The 22,652-nt window shown below is 46.4% G+C and overlaps 1 protein-coding gene across 1 annotated transcript in view; it reads left to right on the plus strand.

The window, feature by feature from the left end:
• Positions 1 to 20,878, plus strand: part of Kdr (kinase insert domain receptor) — a 43,984-nt gene extending 23,106 nt beyond the window's left edge. The window contains exons 16-30 of the mRNA XM_038329156.1: positions 782 to 888; positions 1,313 to 1,448; positions 1,803 to 1,907; positions 3,666 to 3,779; positions 4,267 to 4,355; positions 4,931 to 5,084; positions 6,903 to 7,000; positions 9,397 to 9,519; positions 9,659 to 9,770; positions 10,027 to 10,126; positions 10,527 to 10,632; positions 11,920 to 12,071; positions 16,773 to 16,872; positions 17,327 to 17,412; positions 19,128 to 20,878. Of these exons, the coding sequence (XP_038185084.1) occupies positions 782 to 888; positions 1,313 to 1,448; positions 1,803 to 1,907; positions 3,666 to 3,779; positions 4,267 to 4,355; positions 4,931 to 5,084; positions 6,903 to 7,000; positions 9,397 to 9,519; positions 9,659 to 9,770; positions 10,027 to 10,126; positions 10,527 to 10,632; positions 11,920 to 12,071; positions 16,773 to 16,872; positions 17,327 to 17,412; positions 19,128 to 19,323 (1,778 nt within the window). The 3' untranslated portion in view covers positions 19,324 to 20,878. The remainder of the gene's footprint in view (positions 1 to 781; positions 889 to 1,312; positions 1,449 to 1,802; positions 1,908 to 3,665; positions 3,780 to 4,266; positions 4,356 to 4,930; positions 5,085 to 6,902; positions 7,001 to 9,396; positions 9,520 to 9,658; positions 9,771 to 10,026; positions 10,127 to 10,526; positions 10,633 to 11,919; positions 12,072 to 16,772; positions 16,873 to 17,326; positions 17,413 to 19,127) is intronic.
• The last annotated feature ends 1,774 nt before the right edge of the window (positions 20,879 to 22,652 follow it).

The raw sequence follows: 22,652 nt of genomic DNA on the forward strand, positions 1-22,652 counted from the left end.
CTCTCTCTCTCTCTCTCTCTCTCTCTCTCTCTCTCTCTCTCTCCCTCCCTCCCTCCCTCCCTCCCTCCCTCCCTCGCTCCCTCCCTCCCTCCCTCTCTCTCTCTCTCCCTCTCTCTCTCTCTCTCTCTCTCTCTCTCTCTCTCTCTCTCTCTCTCTCCTTTCTTCTCCTCTTTTAGGCTTCTGCCGCACAGGGACAGGATGAAGTATTGGTCAGCTCTATTTGCACAGACCCGGTATAACCCTTGAACAACCCACCGACTTCCTGTGTCTCTCAGACAAGTAGCTCAGTTTTTTCAAATCTTCTTTCTTCAAGCTGAAATCTGAAAACTTACTGAAACAGTGAAGGGGGATGACCTATTTAAAGCAATAAGTTCATAGTAGGTGTGTGGTCACAAGTTGCTGCCTGGGCAAAGGGCTTCTCTTCTTTCCTTGTGTAGTTTCCTAAATCACACCACACAAAGGAAGACATATCAGCACAAAATCAGATGATATTACCCACAAATAGAAGGAACATTTCTTTTCTCAAAAGAGGTCTCTCACCAAACACATCCTGTATGCATCTCTGAAGACACACCTATGGTTCGTTGTTTGGGAATCTTATTGCTGGATGTTTCCCTGACTGGTATGCTGCTGTTGTTCTTTAAGAGTGTGGCGGACTCTGTCAAACTGATGGAGTTTTGAAAGTGGATGAGCCTGAGGTCTTGCTTTCCATGACACACTCGACACCTTCTACCAAAGGCTGTGGGTTCCCAGTTGCTGATCACTCGCCTGTATCTTCCAGGTGCCCAGGAAAAGACCAACCTGGAAGTCATCATTCTTGTGGGCACTGCAGTGATTGCCATGTTCTTCTGGCTGCTTCTTGTCATTGTTCTGCGGACCGTTAAGCGGGTAACAACATGATGTCCCTCCTGCCCCTTGTATATTGGTTTTGTGATTAATGGAACCTGACTGGGCTTCTTTCAGCTGCTTCTTCCCATTGTTAGTGGCTCAGTGGGCACATTTTTACTTCAACACAATAACATTCTTGTCCATTTTCTTTGGCTGAGCTATGGACATTAATTGATAGAAGCCACTAGAGGGGTCAGGGGTTTGGGCTGTCCACTGTAATTAAGATTTAGAAACTTTATTCTGAACTCATTTTGGAAACTAAAGAGGCACTAAAAGCAGGATTATAATAGGACTTCTCTCGAACTTTGGGAGTTTTATTGGGGAATGAGACACTATGAATGGGTCCCCTATTAAACAACAACAAGTACACAAAACAACAACCAAACAACAGGATTCTGTAACTGGGAGGGTTTATGCTTTTCAGGCCAATGAAGGGGAACTGAAGACGGGCTACTTGTCCATTGTCATGGATCCAGATGAACTGCCCTTGGATGAGCGCTGTGAACGCTTGCCTTATGATGCCAGCAAATGGGAATTCCCCAGGGACCGGCTGAAACTAGGTGAGCTGTCAACTGCTATTAACTTGATATTGGTTTTACCAGCCCACCTAACTCTCCTTTAAGACAATGACCTGTCTAGATTATTCAGATGATATATTCTTATTTGTAAATATTAATTGTATCTCCTGATTTTGGGTAATCACCCTTATAGCCTTTTGGTAATGAGGAACCTGTACAACCATCCAAAGCAGGGCACTTTGGAAGGTGCAGGGGAAAGGCAACATGAGGGAATAAAGTGGAATGTGGGTCTAAATGGAATACAACATCCCTTTAACCAATCAGAATCTTCACATAACCCTCTGGTAGTGTGACGAGACAACCAAATTTTGTAATTGCCATTATCATCGGTTCCAGGGAAGCCTCTCGGCCGTGGTGCCTTTGGCCAAGTGATTGAGGCAGACGCCTTTGGAATTGACAAGACAGCGACCTGCAAAACAGTGGCTGTCAAAATGTTGAAAGGTAAAAAGCAAGATGACATTGTGATGTGGTTCTCTTTATTTCGTCCTTCATTAAGCATGGTATGAGGCTTGCATTGCTGGCTCTGTGCATAGGTGGGACAGAAAGCCCCTGGCTGATAGTGCCTTTGCACACATTAGAGACCGGTTCCTCCTTTGGAGCCTGATGCAAGGGCACATGACTGGGGAGCAAGGATCAGCTTACACAGTTCTGCTTAGTGGTCCTGGTTATATGTGGGAAAACTATCTGGTTCTATTAAAATTGTTCCTCAAAGTATTATGATGCAAACTGATTATAATAAACCTTTTAGAAAAGAAGAAAGATGTTTGCTATCAGAAAAAAAAATAGTATAATGCAAAACCATCACGTTCTTTAGAATTAGAACATCCCAAAGAACTTTCTGAAGGTGCGCTGCAAAGTAAGAGTGGCTGTACAGACAGGAAAGGATGTAGGTGTTCTTTAGACACCAGCATCTTTTCACAGTAAAGGACCTGCCGCCTGGACATCCTGATGAGGGGAGGGGAGGGGAGGGGAGGGGAAGAGAGGGGAGGGGAAGAGAGGGGAGGGGAGCCTCTGCTCAATTTGTGACTGTGTCCATGGAGGGAGAAGCTTGCCCTTTGCTAGAAGGTCTTGTGCCTTTCAGAGAACCCTTCCTCCATTTGCATTTTTATCTAGAGGCTTAGGGTGTGTGTGTGTGTGTGTGTGTGTGTGTGTGTGTGTGTAGAGATGGGTCATCAGGCCCTGAGATGGAACCCATGTCTGTGGATGAGAGAGAAGTATAGCAGTCCATACAGCATCAAATGCAGTCCTAGCCCCATTAGACCCATGAGCAAATATCTTTGCTGTGTGCTGCTCCTGTTAACTTATTTATTTGGTGCAGATCAATTGGAATATCAGCATGGACCTGAGCCGATTTACCATTCATTTATGTGTGTGTGTGTGTGTGTGTGTGTGTGTGTGGAGAGAAAGGAGAAGGTGGAGAGGGGCGGGGCGGGGGGAGGGAGAGCATATGCATTGTCAGAAGACAAATTGCAGGAGTCAGTTCTCTCCTTCCACTGTGTAGGTCCCAGAGTTCGAACTCAGGTGGTTAGGATCAGTGGCAAGGGCCTTTACCCACCCAGCCAACTCACTGGTCCCTGTAACGGCGGTCGGAGGAATTTGAAAATAACTAAAAATAGTCCTTTTAGAATAAATCAGTTTTAATAAAAGGGAGAAAGAGGGACACACTTACAAAGCCAAGGCTCCAGCAAAGCAGAGGGTCAAGGGGGGGGGGGTGGGGAACAGGGCGTCTATCCCCAACCCAGTTCTTTTTTAAAGGTACCTTTTTCCCCTGGGGCAGCCACGCCCCTGAATGCAGGGATTGGGCCAGCTGCCCCAACAGGTCCCTAGATCTGAGAATATTTAATGTGCTTCCCTATGAGGAGGCATTGAAATGACCAAGCCCTAAGCAACCTACTAAACTAAAAATAGAAAATTCCAGTTTTGTATAGAAAGAGAATCTAGATGTGATTGTGTTGCTGATATGTTCCTAACTTTACAAGAAACCTCGCCTTAGATTTCTCTAAATACCAATCACTCAGGGTTTGCTTCAAATAAAGCCCTGCTTTCTAATTAGAAAACAGTTTGCACTTGACAGTTGCTCCGTTATTAGCTGTAACTATCTATGCTCTGCTGGGAGTGCGAGTTGCACAGCTAAGTGCGTCCGTCATCCTACGTCAGCGGTCACACCTAACAGTGCCTGTCTTTGTTCTGGATTCGTAGAAGGAGCAACACACAGCGAGCACCGAGCCCTCATGTCTGAACTCAAGATCCTCATCCACATTGGCCACCACCTCAATGTGGTCAACCTTCTAGGCGCCTGCACCAAGCCAGGAGGTGAGTAACTGCTGTGGCTCCACCCATCCGCACAGGACTAACAGTCCTTTGCAGAGCCCCAGATGTGCTAGGCTCCACAGAGATTCAGTGGACACGCTAATCAAAGGATTCTGTAGCATCCTTTGAATTGAAGAATGTTCTCCTCACGGGGAGACGTTTGCTACTTATACAGTGAGTGTTTGATGGGCAAGATGAACACCCCAGACCTCGAAAGAAAAGAACCTCGAGTCAGCTCCCTTTTCTCCCACTGTGACGTCATCTCAGCTGATTGCTGATGTTTCGATTATGCCTATAGAATCAGCTTGTAAAGGAAAAGTTACGATAGGAGGGATTGGAATCAGCTGATTTCTGCCACTCTGTTCCCACGAGAGAGTTCCCATATAAGACCTCTTCCAGGGCAGTTTTGGGCTTATCAGTATGCTAAGTTCTTAGCGAGACGTGTTCGTGAAGTGCATTTTCCTGTCGTAACTGGCGGTATCATTTGCAGGGCCTCTCATGGTGATTGTGGAATTCTGCAAGTTTGGAAACCTATCGACTTACTTACGGGGCAAGAGAAATGAATTTGTTCCTTATAAGGTATGTCGCCTTCTACCTGAGCATGGTCACCACATGAATGTCGCCGTCTACCTGAGCATGGTCATACATGAAAGCAGAGCAAAACTCAAAGCGCCTTCGCGTGTGTCTTTTCATTGAAATTCTTCGCGTGTTTGTCTGGTTATCTTAGCATCCACTTACGGGGATTGTGTGCTTCTCATATTTTATTTTTAGGACTTTAATCTCCTGACCCATTATGATGGTGCTAGATTTGATTAAAGAAAGGGTAGGGCAGAGGGAGCATTGGCTCTGGATGATAGTCTGTCACCTCAGCCATATTTGGCGCCATGGAGGGTGCGTCCCCCTGTCAAGGGGGCACTAATGACAGTGTGTCTGAGCATGTTTGGAAATGTAGCACTTACCACTTGACACCAAAGAGAAGGAGCATGGCGTTAGAGAAGGAACGCTGTTAAAACTTGCCCCGCATTTCATCTCTGTAGGATACTAGACTAGTCTCTCTCTCTTTTGCTTTTAATAGTCTCAACTGTGTGTGACCTCGCCATGCCTGAGAGACCCATCTTGTATTCGAGGAATTTTTACAGTCCCTTCTTTTCCAGAGTAAAGGCGCCCGGTTCCGCCAGGGGAAAGACTACGTTGGGGAGCTCTCTGTGGATCTGAAGCGTCGCTTAGACAGCATCACCAGCAGCCAGAGCTCGGCCAGCTCAGGATTCGTCGAAGAGAAATCCCTCAGTGATGTGGAGGAAGAAGAAGGTACCTGCCCTTGTGGCCTGTCCCTAAAGCACGCTCTTGTAGAAAGGGTTAGTGACAAGATATTCAGCCACGGGGGAAGGCTTCACACACGAAAGAATTCTAAATTCCTAGGCAGCGTCCAGTCAAGCGTAACTAAAGTATGGAATCCCCAAACAGACAGTGAACTCTACTGGGAGTGAAAACAGGGTTATCCTGAGAAGTCTAGGTAACTCAGTGGGCTAAGCTGTCACTAACAATCAAATCAACACTCTGGTCCAATACTGGATGAGAATTTATTGGCAGTGGAGGTTCCGTGCCAGGTTTGGAAAGGGGAAGGGAGCTTTTTTGGTGTCTGGCTAGCCTTTGTTGCCGTAAGTGGCTCAGATCCAATAGGTGGCATGCGTTAGCAGCGCACAGAGGCCCTTTCGGCCTCTCTTCCTGACCTTCTCCAAGGTGGGTGAGGACATGGTCGTCATTTTCAATTTTCACTCCATCCCGCTGGCTTCTCAATCTCCCGTCACATGCCTTAGTCTCGCCTCACTTGGTTGTGATCCCAATGATGCTTTAGTGGTGTGTATGGGTGGAGCTGGGCCTCAGCCTCTCTGCTACTTCAGTCAGCGCCAGGACACACCGTAGGTCTGCCTTCATCAGAAGGAACAGGCACCACTGTGTGATGAAGGAGACGAGGATGCCCAATGCCTGGTGCTCTTGGGGTGTGAGTGTAGACAAACCCACCCCCACTTCTGTTTCCCCCGCCACAGGCCGACTGATAGAACTGGATCCAATTTCTTTCTTTTGGAAACCGTAGAGGCAGCTGGTGGTTAGGACTTGGGCTAGAGGGCATGGGGAAGCTGTTAGGCCTCTCCTCATGAGGCCTACAAGTAAGTGGGTCAGGCACCCTCTTGCTCACAATTGGTAGCCAGTAAGCTGGAAATGCAAGGAGCTAGGGGTGGAGGGCTGAGGTATAAATGGCTTGGAATTGCAGGCCAGGACTTCTCCTCTATTTCTTTATCTGGAGAATGAAGAGAGTTTCACTGTTCCTAGCCATTAGCATAAGAAGTCGTCGAGAAAGAAGTCTCAGCTTTCTTAATACCAACAAGTCTGTTATGGCAATTGAGTTTGTGTTTACTCTGGTCTTGTGTCCAGGAAAGAGACAGTAGCCATATCTTATCTGATAAGTTAGGAGAGCATTTCAAAATATCCAGGAGTGCCTCAGTGTTTATGTGTATCGGTTGCGCTGTAATAAACGCTACCAGCTTATGTAAATTCATCTTTCTTCCACACCTGTGGTCACTCACTCTCCGTGGAGGAAAGTCTCCTTTCCAGGACAGACTTAATATGCTTGCTTCTCGTCTTAACTTTGAAAGTGAGAGAAATAAATCTCTTTCTGTTATTTTTAGTTATCTGTTGTGGACTGCAGTTTGAACTTTGGTCTTTGTCCCAGGAGACAAAAGCCCGGAGAGAAAAGATTTGATGACCCTTAATATTGTTGTTTTATTTTTAGAGTTTCTCCATAGGAGCTATTGTTTTCCCCTCTGAATTCATGGGAAAACAACAGCAGCTTGAGATAGAAGACTTTAAAAGGTCCTTTTTCCTTTTCTTGTTGTCTGCACCGATTTCATCTCTCTTTTCCCTTCTGGGTTTAGTGACTCAGTTTGACTAAAATGGAGAAAGCATTCTTTTCCCCACGGGGTATGATGAAGGCTAAAAATTTGGGGTTTCGCAAATGGGCAGGTCTTCTGCTTCTGTCTCCTGAAACTGACTCTCGAGTCTTGAAGCGATCACAGGGCTACTGGCTGATGGGAACACTCAGCTGTGTCCTCTTGCCTCTTCCCACAGCTTCTGAAGACTTGTACAAGGACTTCCTGACCTTGGAGCATCTCATCTGCTACAGCTTCCAGGTGGCTAAGGGCATGGAGTTCCTGGCATCAAGGAAGGTATGACGGGTCAAGGGGACAGCGAGCTTTGTGTTCAGATCACAGGCTTGGAAATGAGAGCGCTTGCTAGGGTTGGAAAGTCATACATTACTTTTAGGATTCTTAAATGTGTTCCTCTGGGGAGGCCCTTTTCCTGTGAATAAAAGGTGGCTAGAGCTTTCATGAAATTCATTCATATCAGTAATACTCTTTGACCAATTGCTAAGTGCCAGGTTTTGTTTTTAATCTTTTTGGGGGGATGGTGTTTTTTTTTTTTTTTTTTTTTTTTGTTGTTGTTGTTTTGCTTTTTTTTTTTCAAGAAAGTGTTTCTCTGTGTAGCACTGGCTGTCCCGGAACTTCCTCTGGTAACCAGGCTGGCTGGAACTCACAGAGATCCGCCTGCCTCTGCCCCCCCCACAACCCCTAGTGCTGAGATTAGAGCACTTCTAAGTGCCACCGTAGTGAATCAACCAAGACAGCTCTTCCTACGGTTTCCAACACTTGTAGCTGATGAAACAACCAATAACCAAGCAGCACACGAGGAAGGTTAGGAACGGATGTTGTGAGATGAAGTAAAGCGGGAAGAGGCTTGCAGAATATATGAAAATGCTATGTGCGTGCGCGCACACATGCTAACGCGCATGTACTTCCACGTTATGCAAGCTAAAGGAGGAACTCCTTACTAAGGATATGATCTGTGCACCTAGAAGAGGCGGGGAGTAGAGTCCTGTAGGTATCTTGGTGTAGTGGGGTCTATTTTTAATTTATTTTTACATTCACCACCATCCATCAAAACGTTATTTGTTATTTGTATAATTGGAAGCCAGGAAGACCAGGCTTCAGATGCGGACGATTAAAACAGCTAAAATTAGAAAGTAGGCCAAACAAAGGCTGAGGTTGGACGTGACAAGGGACAAACATTCCAAAGGTTGTAAACAGCACTGAGGTGGGAGGAGGTTGGTGGAAGTCACTGGTGACCTTGGGAAGGGGGCGATGTGTCGTCTCACATTGGTAAGAAAGGTTCACACTATATTCAGGAAAAGCTCTCTGTGGGTGAATTGTATTTGCTGCAGGTTCCCGAGGGAACAGAAGACCTTAATAATTCGTTTGTTTTCTTTATCGTTGCAAGGTCCCTTGTCCCTCTCCCCACTGAAGTTTAAAGTTTCTTGACAGCGTCTAGAACCTTGGAATCTTAGATAGTTCCACTGAATAGTTCTTGTACTCTATTTCCCAATGAGAAGGGAGTGAACCGGGGTCCTACAGGATCGTCCCAAAGGGAAGGACTTGGAGTCTTTTTCAAGGGTTATTATTTTTGTAAAGGCCAGAACTCACTCTTGAGCCAAGTAATTTCTTTTGTCAACTAGAAGGAAGAATTGGTATAGTGATTGGTGAGTGGGGAGCCAGAATCCTTTCTTTTCTCTTGTAACCACGAGGTGGTTTGTTGGTTTGTTTGTACGTTAGATATGTATGGTTGCCCAGCTGGGCAAGGAAGCTCTTTGGTCGCGAGCAAGCAGGGAGGCCATCTGTTGTGTGGCCTTTGCAGTTTTACTGTCTCACTCTAGACAATGCACTCCTGAGTATTCTGGTGCAAGGGAGACTGCCCTTATTGACTTGGGGTGCTGGGCAGGGGAGAGGCAGTGATTCCCAGCTCCCACCATTGGTGCTGATTGGGTCTCTCACACAAGCCCTTCATTCGTGTCTAAAGTTCTTTGAGGCTCTTCTTCCCTCTCAGGTGGTGCCTAGGTGCTTGCTGAGGGCTGTGAGCATAGAGTGACATGACCTCTGAATAGCTGAGAGTCAGATCAAGTTAGAAGACAGAAAGCAGAGACCAGTGTAGGAACTGAAAAGCCTGAGGCTTAAAGCTGAGCTCCGGGGAACTTTCTACAGAGTCCAGTCCACTCGCGCTGGCCAGCCTTGCTGGGGTTGACCTTTTCTGTCATATCAAACACTTTGAAGCAGGATGAGTACCACTGGATCCAATCCAGCTTCAGTACCAAATGAAATAGAAAGCCAACCAAGCGCACCCAACCAATGGAGAACCCTCGCTTCTCCTTTCTACACAGCCATTCAAAGCAAATTTATTCTGGGATCTCCTTAGAATAACCCAGTTCAAGGCACAAAGGCTGCCAAGCAAAAGGATGTGTGGATGTGATCCGAGACACATTTTTAAACCGTGTCCATCATCAGACTGTAACCAGATCATCCAACTCCAAAGGACAGGACTGTTTATGGAATAAGCAGATGTGTCTCCGTGAAACACACGGGCCCCTTTCCTGACCGGTTGCTCTAAAACTCTACCCTACTTCTTGCTAATCAGATGGTTCTCTGATGTTGGATTTTTTTTAAGCATGAGGTCACAACAGATGTAAAAGCGATTAGCTGTGTGGAGACTTATTCCAATCCTGTTCTTTACACAGTGTATCCACCGGGACCTGGCAGCGCGGAATATTCTCCTCTCAGAGAAGAATGTGGTGAAAATCTGTGACTTCGGCCTGGCCCGGGATATTTATAAAGACCCGGATTATGTCAGGAAGGGAGATGTAAGTATCTAAAGATGAACCTGGTGGTCCCTTCAAGTGCACAATTCAAACTTTGTGGATCTGTGTTGAGAAGTGAAGGAAGTGTTTTCTTCAGAAATCTGCTAACTTGAGTTCTGATGCCTTGCTATCACCCATGTAGGCCCGACTCCCTTTGAAATGGATGGCCCCAGAAACGATTTTTGACAGAGTATACACGATACAGAGTGATGTGTGGTCTTTCGGTGTTTTGCTCTGGGAAATATTTTCCTTAGGTGAGTCACTTCTCTTTGACCCTCTCCTGGGTGGGGGTTCAGGAGCAGAGGAGGTGATAATAGTTGGTGAGCCCAGTAAGTCCTTTTCTCCTCTGTATTTTTTCTTCTGTCTTAGAAGATTTAGATGGTAAAATCAAGAAGAAAAAAGATCAAACAAAAAATCTCTCTAGGCCATAAGAATGTGCAAGAATCAGGCTTAAGGGCTTGTTACGGTGAATGCAAAGCTCACAGTGCTCCCTTCTGGTCTTTACTCTAGGTGCTTCCCCATATCCTGGGGTCAAGATTGATGAAGACTTCTGTAGGAGACTGAAAGAGGGAACCAGAATGCGGGCTCCTGACTACACCACCCCAGAAATGTAAGACTCTGAAAAGCACCCTTCTTCCTTTCACACAGATTCTTCCTGCTAAGAAGGCGAGAAGGCCTTCCATTGTGAGCATCTGTGTCATGGCCTAGTTTGCATTCAGCCCTTTCTCCGATGCCTTCCTTGGTTACCTCAAGCACCGGCATCTCGTTACTGTATTATATATACCGGAGAGCTTTTATTAAGGGTTGATAGAGATGTTGATAGAAGACTCTTTTATAGACAGCTAGACATGTGAGTGCTGACATCTGTGTCTCCTATAGTTTCATATCTCTAGTTAGTATCTCAGCTCTTGATAGGCTCTTTATAAACACTTTCCACTTGAGTATCATTTTGACTTTTAGTTCTTGGAAGAATGGCATGCTTTAATGAAACCAGTGTCTTGCGTGTTTAGGTACCAGACCATGCTGGACTGCTGGCATGAGGACCCCAATCAGAGACCCTCGTTTTCAGAGTTGGTGGAACATTTGGGAAATCTCCTGCAGGCGAATGCTCAGCAGGTTTGTAACCCTCTGCTCCAGAAGCTTCTACAAAGAGCCTTCAGGTCGAGGGTCTGTGATCTAACAGTCTACTGCCTGAACATTCACAAGGCACCGTGTGATTCTCTGGGTCACTGAAAAAAGAGCCTCTGCCTTCCAGTTTTGAGCAGTAATGCTTCCTTAAAGTAACAATTGCTCTTTAGACTGATAGGACCCTAATTCATAGCTTGAGAATAGGCAACTCTGGGCTATTCATAAGTTGCAGGAACCTATTCTCTTCCTCTATCATGTGGGTCCAGGAGCTCAGACTCAAGCCATAAGGCTTGGCTAAAGATGCCGTTACCCTTGGAGTCATCTTGCTGGTCCACACCTGCTTGTTTATCTGCTTAGTGTGATAGTGAATGTCTGTAATCCCAGAATTCTTAAGGCTGGAACTAGAGAATCACAAGTTTGAGGCCTGCTTAGGAAGCATAGTGAGACTTCCTCAAAAAACAAAACAAACAAACAAACAAACAAAACCAAAATCCGATTGACTTACTGATTATCAGAAATGGAAGGAATTTCAAGTCATTTTTAGTAAATTCTACAGGCGAGGCCAAAACAAAACAAACACATGCAAATTATGCCAAGCCACGACTCTGGCCCCTCTTGGTGAAATGTCAGGCTGTGGAATTGCGCCCCCTTTTTGTTGTTGTTAGAGAGCTTGTTGCTGCTCAGTGCCCCCTATTCCAGTTGCTTCCTTTTCTTTCTGAACACTTGAGGGTCACATCTGTTTTTACCAAAGAAACCTTCCAAACATTTCAGTGTATTGGATCACCTTGTCTTTTCTGCCTCTTGAGAAATAACAGCAGACTGCACTACCTGGAATTCCTCTGCTCCTGCTGTCCTAGGCCTTTCTCTTCCCTGCCTTTGGATTTTCCATTGCCTTGGGATGTAGAAGCTGGACTTGAGGCTGTTCACTTTGAAGGTCCGACTCCTGTGGAGGTCTTTGTGGAGAATTGATTCCTGGGCTCCTGGCTCGCCCATCTCCTCCACAGCCATTGCTGGCTTTGTCTTCATGGCAACCATGGCCTCTAGTCCCTTCACTAATCCGGTTTTTCCTTAGTCCCTTTAGTAACCTTCTTCCACACACCCCTTTCAAGTGGCCTTTTGTTTCTGTCAACCCTTTTCCAATACAGTCTTGAAGTCTTGGGTTCAGATATGAAAGCGGCACTCACAGCCAAGACGCCCCCCTGCCCTTTGTTTCTCATGAAAAAGCCCTTGAAGGATAGCAGCCATAACAATAGCATGCTGTGTTTATTGTTTCAGGATGGCAAAGACTACATTGTTCTTCCAATGTCAGAGACACTGAGCATGGAAGAGGACTCTGGTCTGTCCCTGCCCACCTCACCTGTTTCCTGTGTGGAGGAAGAGGAAGTGTGCGACCCCAAATTCCATTATGACAACACAGCAGGAATCAGGTATATGGCCAGCATCCCCTCAGGGGGGCTTCAAGGGCAGCTCAGGAGGTGGGGGCGGGAGGAAGACATTTGCTTAGGCTGTCTGTCACTCACTACTTCTAGCTAACTGGAGTTCTGACATTCACAAGGGCCGTGCTCCCCAAAGGAGGTCTGGAGAGTTGAACAGCCTCCCATCTGCGGCCCATATTGCTGGCACAACTCTGCCGTTAAGAATTCTAAGCCTTGTGGGAGCAAATAGCTAAAATACCACAGTTTGTTAATCTCCAGGAAAGAGAGAGAGAGAGAGAGAGAGAGAGAGAGAGAGAGAGAGAGAGAGAGAGAGAGAGAGAGAGAGAGATCACACCACGGTAAGGAGACATCTGCATTAAAATCGTCTCCGTGTACACTTTTATTAAGGTGAATTAAATGGCTTAAGAAAGACTCAGGAAGGAAGGATTCTGTGCAAATCTGAAACATACCGAGGGCTCTCTGGTGAGGAGACGGCACACCACAGGTTGTGTCCTGAATAGGGCTGCACTCTAGAAAAGTTTGTCCCCAGTCTGAGTTTCAGCATTCTGTTTACCTACGGGGGCGCCTAAGTTTATTCAAAACAAATGCCATGCAGTCCAGTCTTGGTCTGTGCAGGGTTCTGCAGGCAGCTTTTGGTGGTCTCAGGTAATACCTGCACATGAGGAAAATGCTGGTGGGGCTTCCCACAATACGACCTTAGCATCGCCTTCCCTAAGCCCAAGACAACTTGACTTTGCTTTGGGTATTATTGTGCTTCTATGAGCAGACCCTTGAAAACAGGGGTGTTGCGTGTCTTCCTGAGTGAGTCCAAGCTGTAGAAGGAATTGGGCAGCTGTCTCCCGTGGGAGGCACCGGCCCAGTGGCCATGCTGCAAGGAGGTTAAGGAGGCCTAGGAATGATGTTTGGCGCTGAGGAATCCTGAGTGGGGGAAGGGAGTGGGGGGGGGGAAGTTGGGGGGGAGAGTTAGATATCAACCAACACGCTACCATTGCTTTTATAACAAGAGCAGTCAGTATTCCCTGAAGAATTTTTTTCTGTATATTATCAGATTTCTGTCTATGCGAGAATTCTAGATTTAGACCAGACGGCAAGTATCGCTTAGGTACTGGTCTTAGCTCTACCACATGAAGCAGTGCAAAAATATCATGATTAAAGATGTAGACATGAGAGCTTGGTAGAACCAGATGCGATGCCTGGGTCTGCCTTTTAGTAGCCCTGTAACAAATCCCATAACACTCGCCCCTCCCCCAGCCCAGTCTCTGTGTGAAGGAAGGCAGGGCCACTGTTGTTTGCGAATGGCCACTTGGAGGACTGCACACTGTCATTGCTATAATGTATTTCTAAGTGCCCAGCACTTGAAGGGACTTCATAAGGGACAGCTGTTAAGAGAGCGGCTTCCCACCCTGCTCCAGAGATGAATCCATCTCCTCTGATTCCAGCCGGAGGGCCATTTTCCCACTTTCCAAGGAGAGATTCTCAGAGAGGAAGAGTCATGAAGAGAAACTCTCATAGAGGCAAAGTCCTAGTCCATTCTGGCTTGACCATTGTTCCTGCCACGCTGTCTTGCCTTCTCCTTAGTCCAAGAGCCATCTGATGGCTCACTGTCCTCGTCATGTCCTGTGACAAGACAGAGGAGAGCTCAGAGCTGGGCCATTTGGCTTGCTGGGTTCCTGGAATGTGGTGCTAAGCAGGAGATGGAGCCGTATTTGGGAGACAGACGTGCCAATGTGAGGTTGGGGCTAAAAGAGGACTCACTAACATTTATCCCCAGGAGTGGGGATGAATGTGACACCATGCTTTTCAGCCCAGCCAGGCTTGGCTCAGATGTTCTGCCTCTGAGTTTTGAAGGAGCCTTCCCAGACTAGGTTCTCTTTTAGCTATCCACAAACTGGAAAATCAAACAGAAATTGGAAGCTTTTTGTTTACATCCTCTCTCAGCTCCACTATTTTTCTTTTTATAAACAACAAAGCCCTCTGTCACCTTGCAGTGATGTAATTGCGGATTAGAGGTGCGAGCACACCGCCCTCGGTAGTGCAGGAGTCTTGCGTGGTTCCGCTTCTCTGGGGGAATGTGCTGAGGCGAAGGCACCTCTGCATGCATGTTCTATCTATTCTCCTGCTTCCAGGCAAGCAGAAACGCTGTCTTTCTCCTCATACGTTTCAACTCCATTGCGTTATAAATAGAGCTGGGCACGAACATCAGTGTGGGAGACAGCCTCTTGATCTGTTGCCCCTTTAAACTATTTTTAAAATATTTGTTCAACAGTTCTGTGGAGAAGAGGCAGAGGGGTGGGGGCAGGGAGGGCCACTTATGTCTAGACTTAGCTTTGTCTCCAGTTTTCCCCATGGATCCTCTGTGGCCCCGAGTGTGTATGCCTCCCCTAAGAAAACCCATATTCGCCCGTCTTGTCTCTCCTGGAGGGCAGCGTGTGGACCGTCTGTGACTGCCTTGTGGGAGTTCCGCCTCCCATTCCCAGCAGCCTTTGTGGTCGTCTCCCCCCAAGAGCAAGGCTTCGGTACACACTCTTCTTCTCACTCTGATTAATTGCAAGTGGCAATTAAACATCCAAGATGGGTTGATCCCTGAGAAAGCCTGCTAGCTGCCTAGCTTTGTCTTGGTTTGGCCATCACTGCTTGAAACGGGGCTCTTCTTTCCCTACCTTCCATCTAAGTAACACTCCCTACCGACTCAACCCACCCACTCATCACAGGGTCTGTGTACACGTGGGAGCCAGAGCAAGGCGGGGAGCCAGAGCAAGGCTGTGACCATAGTAGGTGCTTAATAAAGACCCTAGCAAGATGTCTGTCTGTGACTCTCTTGCTTCTTTTCCATTCTGATGCCCCAGGAGTCATATGGAATGGGGTGAGAAGAAACAACCCCATGTGGGCTTTGGAGCCTGCAAATGCAAGTGGGAGTCCTGGTTCTACCCTTCATCTGCCATTTTCTCATTGAGCCTTGGCTTCTTCATCTCCAATGGGAAATAATGAGAGATCTGTTTGGGAGATGGCGGGGAGCAGAAATTGGAAAACGCTTTGTCATTTGTGAAGGGCCATACTATTTTGAAATCAGAAGTCAAGGATCTGAGTCTCCCGAGGTGGCTATGTGCTATCCACACCTCCTCACTCTGCTGGGTTGTGTGGAATGCAGGCCCTGCTTCAAACCTCCTGCGCATTCCCCTTCCTTAATCAGATTCCCTGCTTTCCTGCTAGATAAGTGTGAAGTCTCCTAACTGGCTGTATTACTGCCTCTGGCCTTCTCCTTCTCAATCACAGCCAATTCTCTAAAAAGCCTATCTGGTCATGCCAATCCTATGTTTAAAATGTTCAGTAGCCCTCACAACGGTAGTCTGAGATTCTAGTTGTGTGATTTTGGACCAGTGGATTTTGGAGAGGTTACCATGAAGACACCGTGAGGCGATGTCTGAGCATTCAGCTCAATTCCTGACCTGGGGTAGAACCCCAAAGGTCTTCCTGACTGAGTGAATAGCCAAGATCCCAGCCTTCGCTGACAGTCACGACTTTCAAGGAAGGACCAGAGTCAGCAGGAAACGGGCTCTGCTTGTCCCCTGTATTGCATGTCCTCTTTCCTGTGAGGTCTCCTGAGAGAGGGTGTCACTGGGAACCTCATTCTGTCCTCTGTGTGGGGAGGAAACGACCTCTTGGAGAAGAGAAGAGGCACTCAGCTTCTAGTCTTCAACTCTGACCCGACAATGCCCCGTGCCAGCAGTCTGCTTGTCGTGGAACAAGAGTGAAGAATATGCTTATTGTCTCCATGGGCCTTCTCTTATCTCCCTTTGGGCTGTAAGAGGTTTGGATAGGATATTTTGGACTCCCCCAGTGGCAAGTGGCAAGGAAGAGCAACATCCAGGGACAAGTGATGCATTTTCTGTCAATTCTCACTCTTTGAAGGTCTTTGGAATCCAAAAGAGGAAAATAAAAGACAGAGTTTTGTGCGCCCTCAGAACACCAAACTTGACATTTGCCGTGCCGTTCACCTTCCCGATGACCTTGCAAACTAGAAAGAATAGTTATTACCTATGCCTGTTTAAAACGGAGCAACAGAGCCATGCTCCCATTTCTACAGTCAGTATTAGACTCAAAATTAGGCAGTGTCTTGAGACTCTGAAGCATGGCTAAGTAAGACACAGCCCACCTCCCTCTGTGCCCTCGATCCGTATTTCATTGTGAAGGAAGAAGTTGACTTGAGATCACTGCCTAGCACAGTATCCTTTAGAGAAACCAAAGGTGTTTCCTCTGCCCAGACTGTCAATACTGTGTGGAACACCTTTTCTATGGACTAGAAAAATAGAAAGCCCATAGCACTATATCCGGAGCTCACTGGAGGAATCCCGTCCAGGCAGGCAGGGCCCATCAGAAGGCAGCTGCTGTTGAGTCAGCTTCCATTGACCTGAGTTCAGCCCCGGGCCCCAGAAGCATGAGTCAAAGGCACAGGGTCTCCCTTACTCTTTTCAGTTATATTTTACTTTTAAATGGATTTCCACAGGAAATTAAACCTTCTGTGTGTGCTAGCAAAGGAAGACTTTGTTTTTCTTTTTCTTTTCCCCCAAAGGCTGTTTTGAAGGTTGCTATTAAACTTGTGGTTGAAAGATAATGGACGTAGGTATCACTTGAGGCATCCGCGGCCAAATATACCAACCACTCCAACGCAGATAAATGTGTGTTCTCTTGCAGCCAGTATCTTCAGAACAGCAAACGAAAGAGCCGGCCACTGAGCGTGAAAACATTCGAAGATATCCCACTGGAAGAACCAGAAGTAAAAGTAATCCCAGATGTAAGTCCATCTTTTATAAATAGTGGTAGAAATAAATTCTCAGGGTGAAATGCTAGCTAGATAAATATTAGCTTAAGCGTTTGAGTCTTGGAACCTCATGAAGGTTCTCCTTGAGGGTATGTGCCATGGGGTCATTATAGAGATGGGTCTTTGGTTTTGCCATAGGAAAGGCACCCGGACCAAGAGTCAATATAGTCTATGTGCCCAGTTTCACTCAAGGGCCCACAGTGTCACTGTGCAGAGAGCAGGAGACCCCAGTGTCCTCGGTTGTGTCTCCTTGGCCTAAATCTACTTCCCGGGAGCATTTGCTTTCTTTGCAACTTGCACAGTCTCTGGCTGCCATGCCCTTACCCTCCTTGGCAGGACACTGAATCGTATTGTCTGCTAGGTGGAAATGGGTTTAAAGGAGCTGGCCCTGTGTGTACTCACTGTCCTCTCATTGTCTCCTAAAAAGGACAGCCAGACAGACAGTGGCATGGTCCTGGCATCAGAAGAGCTGAAAACCCTGGAAGACAGGAATAAATTATCTCCATCTTTTGGGTAAGACTCAGCCAAATAAGAAAGACCTTTTCAACAGGAATTTTTGAAAGGACCTAATAAAGACATTCAGTGTAGATGAAGTTTCACTTTTTGGTGCCTTTGAAGGTTGATGACATTAATATCCCAAATAATTTGATAAAGAACTGAAGTAAACCCAACAATGAAATTGATAGGTCTGAAAAAAGAATCTGAAGTGAGTTAGAGAGTTTGGTCAATTTCTGATGACCCAACTTTTGAAGGCTCTGGAGTGCCTGAGCATGTGATATAGGTCGGCATATGGACTGTGATCAGTGGTGTATGTGGCCCTGGCCAAACAGCAACGACAACATCAGCAGACACCATGATCCTGAAGAGTTAAGAGTTTACAGTCTGAAGAATTGTCAAACCTGTTCCTAATTAACTTTATCTGTAATTAAGAAAGATGATATGTAAATAAATACAAAGTCACTGATTTAGTGTATTTAAATATTATCATTTGAATCCTTCTCAATTGTGGGAAAGTATTAAATTTGATCTTGAGTCATTCATCTCTCATGGCTCAACAGCAACGTATAGTTGCTTTGAATAAGTATTCCTGATTTCAACCTAAAAATTTATGAAAGTCTATAGTTAAAAGAATAATGGGATAATAGAAGTTATTTATTTGCCGGGAGGTTCATTCTAGGTAGGAATACAAAAGATGTGATCCACTTATGACAGGACGGCTGTGTGAGATGGGAATCCCCCAGGTGTTTTTGAGTTATGCTTGTCAACACTAACAATGATGACAGTAAATTTTGCTGTTTCCTGTAAAGTTCAGTGAGCAACCGTGAGTGCCAATCGTATGCTTCTTTCTTTGACTCAAACCATATTTATCCAGAACTATTAAGTGGCCAACATCATGCCATTGTTGGAAACACGAATTGGTTTTGGTCTGGGGAGGGAGGAGTAGATTGAAAGGGGAAAAATGTATTTCTAGCTCCTTGAGAACCTACTTTAAACCATATCTTAACACAGAATAAATAAACTCTTTTCTGTGTGGTTTTTATTATGAATAATGAGGCTACGGCCCCTGAAAGGGCAAACCCTGAGCTTTTCAGTCCACACAGCCTACATTTGTTAGTTTTGACATGATTACTGTGTCATTGAAAACATTCTCCAGTTGCTGCTGAGTGACTGAATCCCCAATTTGTCCAAAGAATGTGGTTTTGATGAGTAAAAAGCAGTTTTTGACATGTCTGGCTTGCCTGCACACAATCTTCCAGGGTTTTTTTTTTCTCTACAAATTTATTAACATCTTTCATAAGCCATGTAGTCCCCTAAATGACCGAACAGGAAAACCGCAAATGAACTTTTAGACCATCCTAATTTTCTTCAGTATCATGAAAGAGACCCCTTGGCTCCAATCATTGTATACAAACTTGTCAATCATCAAGGCTGTAAAATGTTCCACTGGCTGGGGGCTCTGCATACCTCAGCAGAACTGCCTTTTATCTCCTCTCAGGCTTGAAAGACTTGGACCTGAATGAGAGGACTTATCTGCCACTACTAACTCAGGCTAGTACCTGAAAGTAGACCTTGTCTGAGTGAGCCTGATAGTCTGATTAGGGCAGGGAGAGATAGGACCTGGTACCTCCAGAGGAGATCCCACCTCCTTGGAGCTGGGGACGGGGTGAGGGTGAAGAGCCAAGGGGCCATCTCCTTCTCAACTCATCTGGTTGCCATTTCTTCCACAGCGGGATGATGCCCAGCAAAAGCAGGGAGTCTGTGGCCTCGGAAGGCTCCAACCAGACGAGCGGCTACCAGTCTGGGTACCACTCAGATGACACCGACACCGCTGTGTACTCCAGCGAGGAGGCGGAACTTTTAAAGCTGATGGAGGCCGCAGACCATGCCGACTCTGGGACCACGTTGTGCTCACCTCCCGTTTAAAAGGAGGTGCTCTCACCCAGCTCCCCAACTCCCGGGAATCACGTGAGAGGTGCTGCTTAGATTTTCAAGTGCTGTTCTTTCTACCACCCGGAAGTAGCCGCATTTGATTTTCGTTTCAGAAGAAGGACCTCAGACTGCAAGGAGCTAGTCCTCAGGGCATCTCCGGAGAAGATGGCCCATGACCCAAGAATGTGTTGACTGTACTCTCTTTCCCATTCATTTTAAATTGTGTATAATGTGCCCTGCTGTGAGTCTCACAATCAGCTGAAACAAAAGACATTCAGACAGTGGCTCTATGCTCCAAGAAGTAGCCATACCAGGGCAACGGACCCCTCTGTAAAGCTGTGTGAAATGGGCAGTGGTAGGGCTTCGTGTTGAAGATGGGTGAGACGCCTAAAGACTGAGTCTACCTGAATGGCTTCGTTGAGGATGTGGGCTCTGAGCCAAGTGTTAAGTGTGGGCTGTGGACTGGTAGGAAGGAAGGCGCAAGCTTGCCTGGAGAGCGCTGGAGCCTGCAGATGCATTGTGCTGGCTCTGGCGGAGGCGGACATGTGGGCTGTCAGGAAACGCAAAGGCGACCGGCAAGGTTTCTGGTTTTAGAAGGTTGCGTGCTCTCTGCAGTTGGACTACAGGCGAGTTCCCTGTGCTGTTTCCTCCTCCTAATGAGAGTTCCTTCCGGACTCTTACGTGTCTCCTGGCCTGGCCCCAGGAAGGAAATGATGCAGCTTGCTCCTCATCTCCCAGGCTGTGCCTTGATTCGGAACAGCAAAAGAGAGGACGTTCGGGAGAGGTTCGAGACTCAGGGTTCTGCTGGATGGACACCCACTTGTCTGCCCTGGTGGCAGTGTCTGGGGTCAAGTTGTGGTGGTAAAGTCTCAGGCAGGTTGTATCCACTTGTTCTCCCTCCCACCCCACGCCACTCTCACACCCCAGGATTTTAGCTTTGTGGCCTCTTTCTGGCAGAAACGCTGAACTGGCTTGTTCACTCTCTGGATAAATAAGCACTAGCCAGATTTCAAAATTACCTTTATAGCCAAGGTTATAGCAACATCTACTGTATCACTTAGAGTTTTAACATAGAAAGCTATGTCTACTGGCTTTTGCCCTTGTGCTTGTGTTTTTCAGAAAAGAAGCTGTCCGTTCCATCTGGTACCATAGTGTGAAAAGCTGGGAACAATGGCTGTAAAACATGCTATGGACACATATTTATAGTCTGTTATGTAGAACAAATGTAATATATTAAAACTTTATATTATATATAATGAACTTTGTACTATTCACATTTTGTATCAGTATTATGTAGCATGACAAAGGTTATGATGCTTTCATTAGCTAATGTTGTTTTATTAAAAACATCAAGAGGCTCGAAGGAATCCTTTCCCAGGGGATATGTAGCTATGCCTGTCATTTCTCTCACCTCGAACAGAGGAGGGGGCAGCAGATTTAATGTGAGTGTGTTCCACTTGTCCTTGTTCTCTATTCTTATAAAAATGACTATTTTCATCAAATGTTTATAATGCTTTATAAACCAATAAATGTATTCTGAGTAAAACGATCCAGTGGCATCGTATTCCGTGGCTATTCCGTGGCTATTCCATGGCTATTCCGTGGCTGCTTCTCTCTTCATCTTCATTACAATCATAATCCACACAGAAATGTGTCCTTGCCACATCCTGAGCACTGGTCACATTGTTAACACATGGACTGAGGCAAGCAGTTCTATGGCTTCTGGGTGAACCTTGGAACTCAGGGGTGAGAGATTCTGAGGCTGAGCCGGAGGCAGGAAGCAGATGCTTGGCTGGCGGTAAGTTAAGAGTGTAAGATCCGTTGCTGACATTATCGAATGACTGCTTTTGCCTGAATTCAGAGAGCAAAGCAAATCCCCGACCCCAGGGTTACCTTCAATAATGCTGAATGCTGTTGTTTGCTTGTGTTTTGTGGTGACAGGGTCTGTAGCCCAGGCTAGCCTCCAGCTAACTATGCAGCCAAGGATGGTTTAAAACTTATGATTCTAGCCCCTCCACCTCCACAGAGATGGGATTCCAGGCACGCACCACCATATCTAGATTTTATCGACGTGTTTTTGTAAACAGAAGGTTTTGAAATATTTAATCAAACATGGTTATCTTTTTTTTTTTTTTTTTTTTTTTTTTTTTTTTTTGGTTTTTCGAGACAGGGTTTCTCTGTAGCTTTGGAGCTTGTCCTGGAACTAGCTCTTGTAGACCAGGCTGGTCTCGAACTCACAGAGATCCGCCTGCCTCTGCCTCCCGAGTGCTGGGATTAAAGGCGTGCGCCACAGCCGCCCGGCTGGTTATCTTTTTAATTGGGTTTTTTTGTTTGTTTTATCTTAAGCACTCTTCCTCAAATCTAAAGTGACACCAAAATTCATGGTTTTTTTTTTCCTCATTGATTACATTTTCATTTACCAGAGGTTTCTTTTCATACCTGGAATGAAGTGAGGTCTAAGCTTGGGGTTATTTTACAAACAGATTGTCAAACATAGCAGTGTGCTTCATGAAGTATAACCCTCACCTCCTAAAGCTGGAGGAATGTCTTCATTGCATGGCTCTTCAGCCTCTACCATCTTCTCCCCAGCTATTGGATGAAGGAAGTGGCTGTGCACGTGTGTGCTCCTGCCAGCCAGGGGCGTGGGCTGTGACCGGTGCACCAGGGCCCTGTGGGGAGTTCCTCTCCCTCCTCATAATCTAGCCTCTTCCAGTAAAGGAATGGAAAGAGAGCCTAGACAAACCAGGGCCGAGAGACCGCAGAGGAAAACAGAGCTTTCTTCCCTATGGGGGGAAAAGGTTGCATTTCACACAGGTGGCTCCTGGTACGGTGTCTGATGTCAGGAGTTTGGATTCCAGTTTAACTCCACACTCTGTGGAGAGCACTTCTCCCGCCCTGTGCAGGATGATTAGAGGCAGGCGAGCTGTGGCCTCTGCCTCCTCGCTGTCTTCCGCGTGTTCTGTCTTAGCTGCTCTCTTTCTCCTCTCCTGTCCTGCTATTAAAGAAATGGCAGTCCTGTTTTAGAGTGTTTCTCGCGTGGTCTTCGGTTCCAGACTTTAATTGGAGACATTTGGTATGTTGAAATGAGACTCTGCCTGTACCTCCAGGGGCTTCTGCCCTCCTTCCTTGATGTCCTCACCATGTCCCCTGCGTGCTCACCTTCCGTTCCTCTGCCTACCAGCCCCCTTCTTGCCTGTGTTCCTCTTGCAGCTGCGAGTCTACTCCACAACATCACAGGAGAAGAGAGAGAGAGGGAGGTTCATTTCTGGTCCCTGTCTGGGCTTCCCCATCAACACACACTATTTTGTCCTTTGTAATGGAAA

The sequence above is a fragment of the Arvicola amphibius genome, chromosome 1 (assembly GCF_903992535.2).
Source record: "Arvicola amphibius chromosome 1, mArvAmp1.2, whole genome shotgun sequence".
NCBI classification, from domain to species: domain Eukaryota; kingdom Metazoa; phylum Chordata; class Mammalia; order Rodentia; family Cricetidae; genus Arvicola; species Arvicola amphibius.